At 36.2% G+C, this 13,122-nt stretch overlaps 1 protein-coding gene across 1 annotated transcript; it reads right to left on the bottom strand.

Moving 5' to 3' along the window:
- Positions 1 to 368: 368 nt before the first annotated feature.
- LOC113043762 (AFG3-like protein 1) lies at positions 369 to 10,422 on the bottom strand. The gene is made up of 16 exons (XM_026203345.1): positions 10,191 to 10,422; positions 9,457 to 9,547; positions 9,285 to 9,379; positions 8,567 to 8,716; positions 8,304 to 8,378; positions 8,103 to 8,227; positions 6,051 to 6,321; positions 5,835 to 5,972; positions 5,595 to 5,748; positions 5,288 to 5,395; positions 3,623 to 3,748; positions 3,290 to 3,400; positions 2,963 to 3,078; positions 2,474 to 2,674; positions 1,895 to 2,089; positions 369 to 1,035 (listed from the first exon to the last, which is right to left on the bottom strand). Exons 1-16 carry the CDS (start codon positions 10,299 to 10,301, stop codon positions 811 to 813), a joined length of 2,292 nt encoding a protein of 763 aa, XP_026059130.1. The 5' UTR covers positions 10,302 to 10,422; the 3' UTR covers positions 369 to 810.
- Between the last annotated feature and the right edge of the window lie 2,700 nt (positions 10,423 to 13,122).

The raw sequence follows: 13,122 nt of genomic DNA on the forward strand, positions 1-13,122 counted from the left end.
AGAACCGAATGCTTGGAAGAGGAAGTATGATAAATCATCTAGCTATGCCCTACTTCTGCTGATGTCAGTGTATACTGTATGGTGCCTAGAAATACAATATATAAAAATTGTAAGTGCTAGAAAAGGTTTTAGCCCTTTCTACGGATTAGAAACTGTAAATATAACCATGGAGAAGTGGTGAATTCATAATATTCATACTAGGACGCACCGAGTTTCAAGCTGCAAAAATGACCCAATTAATTCTAAGAGTCAGATATAAGATGAAAATTGGTCAGGAAAGAATAAATTGTCACTTTTTTTTGTGTGTGTGCCAGAAACGTTGACTTAAATTATAAGTAGACTTTGTGAAAAACAATGTATGAAACAACTCCTTTAACTTAATTTAATTAAATAATCTAAATTTCACTTTCAAAACATTTTTTTCTAAGAACACAAATGAAAGTTGTACACATATACATTTCTTCTATTAAGAGGAAGAGAGAATAAAAAAGGATAGAATTGAGTTTATGATATAATGGCAGAAATTGAAAGATAAAAAATACCTAATAAGATATTTTTTAAGTTGTTGATCTGGCATAAAGAGTTCAAGGTCTTGGGTGTTAAAGTTTGCCGACATAACGCACAGATTAAGGCATTTCAAATTCAGTAAAATGTCCCTGCTTTATCTTAACAAGGGAAGTGAAATGCAAATGCCAACAAAATTCACAATCTTACTCTTTTAAGCCAAGACGACTCTGATTTCCCACTGAGTTTCCACAGCAAGGCAAGTGTCAGAGGCAGGTGGAAATTATTTCAAGGACTGTCTTTATTTTAAGCAGCCTGTTTTTCCTGTGAAGCTGGAGGTTCTTCCTGGGTTTCTCCTCTCTCTTGATTCCAGTCCTTCAACCCTTCAGGAAGACTTGTATCTTCCTCAAAGCTTCCAGTGCCCTCCACAAACTCCTCATATGTGGACTTCTCCTCAAATGGCCTGGGCCCCAGCAACTCGATCATATCAGCTTTGTCTAGAACTTCTTTTTCCAGCAAGCGCTTCCCAACCTATTCACAAAAACAAATGCATATTTGCATTAACTAAGCTATATGAAATACTTAACACGGTTCATTCAAAATCCTGGGTTATTTTGCTTCATGTTTTACACTGCTCAATTTTCCCAAGGTTTACAATTCATCCTATGTATTGATAAGCAGACGTTTCACACAGTGCATTCAAGTTTTTTCCCCTGAATGGACTTAAGAATTAAACTCTCCAATGAAACTTATGTGTTTTCATCACCATTTGACAATTTACCTCTCAAACCCCTGAATAGACTGTTTACATGCTGTGTTCCTCTCACTTTGCAAAGCATGTGAATATGAGGAATGCAACTGGATGTCTGTTGCTAAGCATCTAGTTTCACACAGTTCAAGTTTGCCACTGCAATGCAAGGTTAACACTGCAAAAGCATTGCCAGCCCTAACCCTAGGTAAAAAGCGATGCAACTTCTAAATTACAAGCATGAAATGTTCCTTTATACAGGATTTAAAGCAGGGTTTAGAATGACAATAACCCCTTGTTAAGTTCAGTGTAAAAGCTCTTTTGAAAGTTTAGCTTCACTCAAATCAGAGATATGGATCTCAAATTATAAACTTAAAACTTTGATTTGAGGTAAAGCTGAGTGACCTCAACAAAACTGTTCAAAATTACACAAGTACTTTGATTTATTTGTAGAAAAATGTGACCAAGGACTGAACCCTGAGGCACTCCACAGGTCACCAATTCTGGCATCTTTGGGATGACTTTGAGGGCTGTTGTAATGGCAGCTAGATTCCACTCTATTTGAAGCTATGAATCCAAGCAAAGCAGGAGGCACCACTGTGTTCCAGGATAAAGTAATATCAAGCTGTTGGTTGTTCTCACCATTTCCACCTGCTCGTGTTTCTCAGTGACGAGTTCCAGTGTTCTCTTGAAGGCCCGGTCGACTAGATCTCGGACTTCCTCGTCAATGAGTTCTGCCGTAGACTCGCTGTAGGGCTTCTCCAGAACCATCTCACCCTGCCGGGGCAGGTCAAATGACACCTGCCCCACTTTCTCACTCATGCCAAACTGAACAATCTACAACAGAAAAGTAGAGGAAGTCAAAATTGTCAAATAAAGTTAATATATGCCAAAGATCTGACTTGTAATCATAAAGTTATAGGTTGGATGCCTCAAGAAGCAATCGATGGGCTATCACCACTATGTTGATTTATCACTGCATTAATTGCCAGAATAGTCGAAGAATCACTTTAACAGATTGTTAGCAGATTAACAAAATAATTATTAGTTTCAGCTCCAAAATGGATTGTTCCTGTAAGTATTGTACATTTGGATAAAAACTTTTGCTAAATGAAATTGAAAATTTTAAATTAGTGTATAATGTTGCCATATCTTTATAGCAAATGCTGTAGCACACCGAACCACTGAACGTATGATACAAAGCAAACACAATCTCTCTACCTGAGCATATGCTGACTGTGTGACCTTCTTAAGGTCGTCGTGAGCCCCAGTCGTGATCCTTCCAAAAAACACCTGCTCGGCCACGCGCCCACCAAGCATCATACACATCCTGTCAAATAGCTGCTCCCGTGTATATAAATACTGCTCTTTTGGAAGGTACTGTGCATAGCCCAAACCTTTCCCTCGTGGAATTATGGAAACCTGGGGAAGGAGTGAATAAATCCAACACATTTTTATAAAACAATTCACAGATGAATGACTTGATTTAAATTGAACTATACAGCTACAATGCAAATCCTGGTGGTGTAACACGATGCTCATAGTTTATACATAGTCAGTTTTGTCCCTTGTTCATTATTAGCTTTTTTTTTTTAAGCAAAGACCATGACAAAGAGAATGTTTTCTCTTTTGAAGCTAAAATATTTGTCATTTACCTAATTTGGTTAAGTTACGTAAAAGGGATTTAAAATATCTTTTGCAAAATATCACCTTGAGCAATGGGTCAGCATGTTGGAGAAACCAGCCCACTACAGCATGCCCTGCTTCATGATAGGCTACAGTCTTTTTCTCAGTGGGTTGTAAAACCTGAGTCTTCTTCTCCAGACCTGTAACATTAGAGCACAAAATATGGAATGACTAAGAAATTAATTTTTTAGATAAAAAAAAAAAAAAAAGGAATGGGACCCAGGACTGAGCCCTGAGGTACTACACCGGTTACTGATGACACCACTAATAAGACTTTCAGATCTGAACATGTACATCATTGTTAGTAGGACGTTTGTAGAATATGCTACAATTCTAAGCTCCTCTGTTTACCTCCAATGACTCTGTCGATGGCCTGCTCAAAGTGCTTAACATTGATGTATTCATTCAGATGTCTAGCAGCAATGAGAGCTGCTTCATTACAGACATTTGCAATATCAGCACCTGGAGGAGAGAAAAATTAGGGTCTTTATATAGCAATAACACAGCAATATTATGTCTGCGCTTATGATTACTTAATTATCATACCAGCTACACCAGCCTAAGCTCAAACATGAATTTTCAAGTATATAATTATCATACAACTTATAATTTTTCTGCTATAGCTTGCACTTTTATTCTGTTTAAAAGGAAAAGGAGTGTCTAACTAAATCAATGCTCACTCACCAGTGAATCCAGGCGTAGCAGCTGCCATCTTCCTGGCAATGGCATCACGGTCCAGATTTGGGTCCAGTTTGAGTGGCCTGAGATGCACTTTGAATATGGATGCTCGACCTTTAATATCAGGAGGTCCTGAAGGATTGACAGAATACAAACCTTAGACAGTGGAAAAGATTTTCCTAAGCACACTACACATGAATATTATTGGTGGTCAACTTCGTTTGAAAGACAAATAGCACTTGCTGCAATTAATTTTCATAATATATTTACCAAAAAAAATTAAATATGACAAAAAAATGTACTTAAATTTTTTAAACCTAAGAAATAAACAGACTTATCCTTTAGATACCCAAATCTTGATTCTAATACAGTATTGTTTTTTAACAAATAAAGAAATAGTTAATTATAAACGGTAACCGACAGTGCACTCTGGAATGTAATCTCTTTATGAAGATTAGGTAAAATTAAACATTTATTAGATATTCAAAGACCTGTTATCATGATATAAATGTGACAATATAGGATAAAGTATTATTATGTTCACCTTTCTAGTATGAATAATAATAGAAATTCAAAAACTACAATACAATTTCTTATACTTAGTTTGACAATTTATTAAGACCGAACTGTTAAAGACAGTAAACTATTAAAGACTGATAATTGGAGCTCCTGTTTATCTGCATTCAGGTGCTGATATTCTCAGTGCATGTCAAAATAAAGGTCCTGGTGCTGTCAAAATAAAGGACACACTTCTGATAATTAATGGCTAAACAGAAAAGTTTACCAAGCATCGAATGATGTAATACTGGGGTCTCCAACTAGCTAATTAACAGCAAGCACATCAATGTCAGCTCAGAAGTTGATTGGGTGCAATTGTGAGTGCAGTGAAGAGAGCAGACAGCAGTGTGCAGACAGATGAAACTTAGGGAGTTAAAAAATAAATACAATTAACAAAAATTAAGAATGTTGACAGGTCCTTAAAAAGTCTGAAATGGTACAAGAAAGTCTTAATTATGATTTCAGGAGGTCTTACATTTGGGAAAAGACAGAAAGGAATTGTGACTGAACTTCAAAAGGCTATGATTTCATTGAATAAATACTGAGCATTAATAAATAAATATTGACACTGCTTTGTGTCATGCTGTTATTGGTGAAATGCTATATTTCTGCCGGTCTGAAAGTGCCACCTGCTGGAAGAGAATGAATTTGCATTTTCAAACAGCTTGTCTGCTGTTCTTGTCAAAGACCAATGTGAAAATCAATCAATGTTTTTAAGCAGCAAACATGCAGTGTCATAAATGTGAACTGGTGGATTGACAAGAAGACAACACATTATAAAAATGTAAACAATTACGACATTAAAATATATTTATGTTAGGTGATTAATAAAATAATTGATACTTTTGACTCAATTCTCTTAAATTTTTTAAAAAAAAGTGGTTTAAAGGCTGAAATGTGATGTTTATCATTTTATAAAACTTTTGTTTTTGTGAAAACCTGAATCTGAATAGATGCTTTTTCCAATTATTTAAATTTTATTTGTGCAGGTTATAAAATGTTCATTACCGTACCTCAACCTGTTTTAGTTGAAAACCCCTTATGTCATATATCGCTTGATCACGAAATATTATATACATTCTGTGAGACTGAATTGAAGGGCAAAGTTCTTACCCAAATAAATCTGTCTGTCAAACCTCCCTGGTCGCATCAATGCAGGGTCAAGGACATCCGGCCTGTTCGTACCGGCCAGAACTACAACATTTGTACTTGTATTGAAACCTGTAAAATCAAAAATATTTATAATGGCGATTTGGCATCTTCAAAGGATTTTTCAGATTGAATACAAATCAAGATCTTAACATCATGTACACAAATTAAACCACAAGAGTTTTCCATAAGTTCCATGACTTTCAATACAAGTTATTTCCACTCATTTAATATCTCCTATGACCTCTTAATCAAACGTCGGACTGCTTACCGTCCATTTCCACCAACAGCTGATTAAGTGTGTTTTCCTGTTCACTCTGGCCACCGAAATTCCCTCCGCCCCGTTTCCTCCCCACAGCATCAATCTCATCAATGAAGAGGATGCATGGGGCGTTCTTCCTCGCCATAGCAAACATGTCTCTCACCTAATAAAGAAAAGAAAAGTAAATTACAGGTCAAAAATACTTAATTGTAATCATTGGAAATCAACAGTACACTGCTTCAGACTTACTCTGGCTGGACCAACTCCAACAAACATCTCCAGAAACTCTGAACCGTTGACTGTGATGAAGGGAACGTTTGCCTCTCCGGCAGTAGCTTTAGCGATTAGCGTTTTACCTGTCCCCGGAGGACCGGACAGCACAGCACCCTGAAGAACCACACAACATTAATTACTAATAACGTTCTGCCAATAATCTCCACTTGTTTTCCTTCCGAAAGGTCGTACCTTAGGGATCTTAGCACCCAAATCCAGGTACTGTTGTGGGTTCTTTAGGAAATTAACAAACTCCATGATCTCCACCTTTGCTTCTTCGCATCCAGCCACATCTTTAAACTTGATGTCTATATTGTCCTTCATCATCTTGGCGGTTGATTCGCTCATGCTGAAGGGCCCGCCCCTTCCTCCGCCCATCCCTCCTCCCATTGGCCCACGTCGGAGAGTGAAAAGCAAGAAGCCAATTAAAAGCAGGGTGGGAATGAAGCTCATCAGAAAAGACCTGGAGGAAGAGGAAGATATAGTAGCATAAATATATTTAGATTAGTTAGGTTTAATAATTATTTAGTGGTTTACGGCTCTAGAAACAGTAGTACTTCTGCCACCTTGGAATCATTACTCACAACAAACCAATGGATTTTCAAAAATGACAGATCATTGTGCAGCACACGGTTGTCAAAACCACGAGAAATAAATCACGGACAAAGTCAGATAACAGTTCACAGTTGATAGAGTTGGTTTGTGTTTTTACTCAATATTGTAAGTTATTAATATTGAATTACTTATTAATGTCATGTTAGCGATCACCTTCATCTTGTGCTAAGCTTAGCATTTAATGTTAAGATCTTCTGCTATTTTACTTTATATGAATGGAACTGATGAAAATGTGTTTAAATTAGTGCTGGCGATAATTCGACATATTATAAACGATTAATCGCATACAAGAAAATATTTCACAAACATTATGTTTACTATATTTATATTATATACAAATATTTAATTTATAAACAAATTTTTCATATTACATATATTATCTAAACAAAAACTTACTTTGGATGCGATTAGTCTGTAAGTAAAAACATGTGATTAGTTACTTATCAACATGTTAGCGATTACAACGAGGGTTACACTGAATATTTTCACACATATAGATTTTGTTGATTTCTTTCCCAAATTGCTTTGACTGCTCGAAAATATGAGACCCCAATGTTTCAGGAGTTTGGGACACAGAATAGGGCTCATGCTTATTCGATAAGGATTTCATTTCCTATTTGTTTGTATGTTTATGCTTTATTATATATTTCTTTCCCCCAAAGCAATGTTAGACGCCAGTGTTTACAGTCACAAATAAGCAAAGTTTTAATTTCAAAAACAGTATCACCGCTATTAAAGTACATGTTATGGTTTTGAATCTGTATTTGACGTCAGAGTAATCTCAAAGTGTGAAGAGTAGCTAAGAGTCTGATTTATGTGACTGATGTAATGAGCATGAGTTCTGTATAAACCATAAATCAGCTCTAGTCTCTAACGTCACTGAATCTGCTGTTAAAATCAACCATCCATTCATCATATCATCATGCAAAACTAAGAATTATTATCACTGTAATGTGACGATCAAATATAGGTTTGGGTGGGTGACGTGTGGATAAAGGACTCGGGTGAAGTAAGTGCTCATGCGCTCATCTCTACACTACACTGACCTCGGTCACAAGAAACAAACAATAGAGCGCGCTCTGCTGGACAAACTACGTGATTACACCATTCAGAAGCAGTTATTCTGTGTTATGTTCTGTAAAAAAATACATATCTGCTGCATTTTTGCCGATACCGATATATCGGTGACAGGTTCATATCGGCTAAATAATATATAGGTCAGGCTCTATTGTTGATTACAGAAAATGCTAAAGATATTTAAATAAAATAGAAATAACAGTTAAGAGCAATTCAAAAAATATTACATTTTATATGTTAATAAACATATTATATTCTACACTGTTAAAAGCTTTGGAGTCATTATGTTTTTATTTCATTTTTAATTTACATTAAAGACTTTTAATAACATATTTTTAAAAAAGTATATTTCAAATAAATTCTGTTTGTGTGAACTTTCTATTCAGCAGAGATTCCTGAAAAAAAATGCATGCCATTCATCGAATAAAATCAGAATTGGTGAGCAAAAGATACTTTAAAAACGTTTTTTTAATCTTACCCCAGTCGTTTGAACAGTAGTATTATGTATGCATGCATGTCAAATTAAAATAAGCTATAAAACAGAAGAGTCACCCGTCGCTTTCGGAGGTGTAGACCACCGCTGCTCTATGGGACGGCTCTAGACCCAGCTCATAATGAGCAGCCTCCAGATTCCTCTCAAACGTGTCCACACTGCCGATGTTAAACCACACGTAGCTCTGAAGGCACACAGAAACATATTAGTGCCATCCCACAAACACTTGAGCTTCTGTGCAGCGAATGATTGTGACTCACTCCTTCAGAGCTGTCGGCCCCGGGGACCAGGATGACCCGGACAAACTGTTTGTTCACCACCTCTAACCGCTCCACCTGAGAAAAAAGATGACTAAAAATGACACAATAGCACTTCACTGTGTGCGGTGACCCTTGAAGACCTTTGAAATGTGTTCATTATCGAGTAAAAGACACACAACGTTCTCCACATGTCTGTAGGTTATTGAGAAGCTACGTTCTCCACTCAGATGCGCTCTCCTGTAGATCACAGGTGTTGTTCTCACCAGTCCTCTGTCCAGGTACCGATGGACGAAATCCTTCCAGGTAATCTCTCGGCCCGGATCTCGGAGGTACAGGTACAGCAGGACGGACGCAACGCCTCCCATCGTGATCAGAATATAGCGGAAATCCTTATCGTCCCACGGTACGTCTCCCTGAGGGACATATTAAACACACACATGACGCAATCTTACTGCAATAGTGCTAAAACACGTGTTTCTGATTTTTTCACTAGGATATAAACACGCATATAAAAAAAACATGACCTTAACAGAAATTATAAATAAAGGCCAATTATGAATCCTGTTCTATCTTTATATATATATATATATATATATATATATATATATATACACACACATACATACACACAATACATATTTATACTCTTATATTTTATATTATATATAAATATATTAACTTTATAAACATAACATGTTTCTTAAATTTATACATGCACGTGTTTGTATTAGTATATACATAATAAATATACACCGTGTTGACACATATGTTATTTTGGATGGGATTTATCATTTGGAAGCACTAGCATTAATTCCAAAAATAAAAAATACAAAGAATTAAAATCTTACAAAGATCATGCAGTTTGTTACAGAAAACTGGAAAGTGGGTTTAAACGTCATGAAAACAATGCCACAATTGAATGATCCTAAAACCATTTCTTTAGATTTTTGGGTGAAACATGAATGGCGTTTCGATGTTGACCTGTAATAGTCGACTCTTCCAGTCTTTCCTCCCTCTTCCTCCTCCTCCTCCTCTTCCTCCTCCCGGACGATGCTCCGGTCCGCTTGCTTTACCATCTGAGAGATTTATGACGGTTTATATATTACGATCAAGCGAAAACAAACACTGCCACACATCTGGTGATGTATCTTACCTTTAGGTGCGTCGGTGGAGTAAGACAAGAGTGGGAATGTGTAATGCTTCCCAACGGATGATCCCGGTCTGAGCCGGTTCAGGGCTAAAAACTGAGAAAGAGAGGAACTATGAGCTGAATTATGAATCACACTTGAAACATGAAGTGGTGTTACCACTGATCTATATATATGTTTTTATATATTATAGATCAGTGGGTGTTACACTAGTGTTTTCAGCAACTAAAACATGGGTTTAAGTCAGCCATTTCTATCTTTTGCTGTAGTGTGTCAGTAGTAAATATCAGTTTACATTTCCAAACATTACTTTTTTGCATTAAATGTAATAATCCGGTTGGATTTGGTCTGACAGCAGCCAGTGCTCCACACAGAGATCTGATCTGATCATCATCCAGTCAGTGAACTGATATTAACTACTAATAACTGCCTTAAAACCATTTTTAGCTTCTGAAAATACTAGTTTGGTCCCCACTGTATAACCAGAGCTTACTGATCACGACAGTTATTTATTATTTCATAACAAAGATGCGTTACATCATGTTTATACACAGTCTATGGTTACATCATAACAAAAACACGTCCGGAAACTGTATCTGACAGAAAAATAACATTTTACATTATATCTAAATACACACATTCACTCATACACACGACAAACAGACCAAGACGTTATCACACACAGCTATTTAAACTGATATGAGATGATGAAATATAAACACATGTCTCTCTCTCTCACCCTCTGGTGTCTCGCAGCAGCAGCAGCTCGGGTGTGGAGGCGCAGTAAAGCTCCGGGTCCTCGGCGCACAGCAGCAACAGCGGCGGCGGCGGCGGAGAGCAGTCCTGCCATGAGCCTCACACTTCAGCCCGAGTCCCTCACAACACAAGAGTCTCTCTCAAGCGCTCTCCATGAGTTGAGTAACTGCTGCTCTGAATGACATTTACACCAGCAGGTCCCCACAGGCCGCCTCTGCGTGACGCCTGATAGAAACTTCCAATTTCCTTTCGCTTTGAAATTTATTTTTTATGTTTAAATAAGTAATCTTATGTATTAAAAATGTTTTGTAGGTTATTCTTATTTTTAGTAATTCATATCCATCGAGAAATTGTAATTAAGCTTTTGAACAGGCAGTAAAAGGCGACTTTGGGTCATGAGGGGGAAACTTTTTCAAGCGCAAACCCCGCCCCGCAACCGATTCTAAGGATCTCATTGGTTGCGTAAATTACGTGGATGTCGTCTCTTTTCGCTGCTTTTTAATTGAACTCTCAAATTACAAACTTGAACAGCAAGCTCTTCACATATTTATCATATTTACACAGTTGAAAATTTACCACACAAAAATCTCAATAAAGTATTAAATAATACGCAAACTACAAATGACTATCAGCCGCACAAGTACAACACCAAACATCTTTTCTTAGATAACTGAAGACTAAAAAGACCATATGAACAGTTTAAAACCTACACATTGTCCTCAGATAATCTGACGAAACTCAAATGAGAAGATGCATTTTTCTAACCTAATTACACAATATGCTGCTGTAGATTGAAAACTGCTATCCTCTAGTCCTCGATATAGCAAATATATATTATAATTGTTTAAATATATAAATGAATATTTGTTTTATCTCAACGTTTGACTTGTTCTGACATATATGTTAGCTAAATATAATAACCCACATCTACATATATCATATTATATTATTTTCTATAGGCTAGAAGTAATCTGGTAGACAAAAACAGAGACTAATCTCAAAATGAAGACACAGATCTATTATTTCTTTACTCTTTATTTAATTTAAGCACGAGTTAGTTCCTTCAGTAGGGGGCGTCTATCCACCCTAATAAGTTCATAATTGACTAAAGTCTACTTTTACAGAAGGTTTGTTGATGTTAATTTATATCTTGATAGCGGTGGCTTGTTTTTTTTCTCACACATTATATTAAATTTCATCTCAGGCTATGCTACAGTTTTAATTTAATTTTGGTCACTAAAACAACCATAGATGTTGTTTAATTAATAATCATGAGGAATATCTCACACGTTTTTCTTTGACCTTGTTTTGGCAGCAGCCGGATTTATTATTAGCCTATTATTATTATTTTCAAATCAGCATCATCAATAACAAATTGACTCCAGTATGCAGTTGGGTTTTATTATTGCATTATTTTATTATGCATTATTTTTTATGTGTGACAAGAACGCAGCAATTTTAATAAGAAATCATAACAACTTGCATTTAGGAATAAAATACACAGTATAGCTTCACTATTATAAATAATATTAAGGCAGCAGCTATTTGCATTAAGTGTAATTATCGATATGTACACTAAGTGCAAATAGAAATGAATTCTATTTATGCTCAGTGAAAACTGCAGTATTTTTAAACGACATGCTGTACACTGAGTGCAAATAGCTGTAGATTCTGTTTACGCTGTATTAAAACAGCAGGATTGTTCTGCTACATATACTAGTTATTGCAAATAGTAGCAATTATCTGCACCTCAGTGCATTATAAAACAGTATGCAATAATAACTTATTGAGTGTAAATTATTTTAATTAAAATTATTAAATCAATGCCACACTGGGACAATAAAGTCCTCCTTGCACCTACCTAACCCTACCCAAAACTTTATTTTCAACTGTTTGATTATTTCATTCATTTTTATTGAAAATGAATGCCTTTCCACAGTGATCTGATATTTGAAAAGGGAGAAAAAAAGTTAGGTTAAAAGGTAGGTTTGAAAAAAGCATACGCTTTACCATCTACACAACTGAACCTGTTGCTTTATGAGCGTCTTCTGTAGTGTTGACTACACCGATCACATGTTGGTGGAATTAGTGAAAATAAGCTCTGCCAGTCAACAAGGAGGACTAGACACTCCATAATATAAATTACCAATACCAATGATCTCTAAAAATTGATATTATGATAACCAGTAAAACACAATGCAATGTTGTACAGTTATGATTTGAATACACTCCTTCAGCGTTCCTGTTAGTTTCAGGAAGTAGCCTATATTTGGAGCATGGAATTCCTTGTAGTGGCACTTCTCCTGGAAGAGCGCGCACACATCAAAGGCCCTGTCCCAAAGCACACCCTAAACCCTCAGGGTCTTCTTCTGAGTCCACACTTTCATGGCGTTAATGCCACTTTGACTATTGAGTAAAGTCTGCAGTGGAGATCGCCTTGGCTGAAGTACACATTGAGGTTGCGTAGTGGTTGCAAAGGGGCTAACATGACACCCTTCGGTCTCGTGAACTTAACTAGGGATAAATGTTATTTTTTTTTTTTTTCACACTGGTGCTACAGAGGTTGAAAGTTTTGTAGCATAGGCCAAAAAGTTGTAGCACAAGTCTAAAACGTGTGTTATCATGTCTGAAAACAAACACAAGTAATGGAGATCATCACTTAAAGAGGCACTGATGTTCCATATAGAGCACAACAAATACAAACCAGCACAAAAAATGTTTTTAGACAGCGTTTTTTCAATTTGCTAAAAAAAAAAAAAAAAAAAATGAAGAGAAAAATTGAAATTCTGATTTAGACAGCAATATTAAACCTGAATTAGTTTATTTTGTCTGTTAAACACATTAGTTATTTTTCAAGAATGTGGGTAACCAATCAGTATCTGGTCCCCAGTGACTTCCATGGTAATTTTTCCTAT

The sequence above is a fragment of the Carassius auratus genome, chromosome 25 (genome assembly GCF_003368295.1).
Source record: "Carassius auratus strain Wakin chromosome 25, ASM336829v1, whole genome shotgun sequence".
NCBI lineage: Eukaryota > Metazoa > Chordata > Actinopteri > Cypriniformes > Cyprinidae > Carassius > Carassius auratus.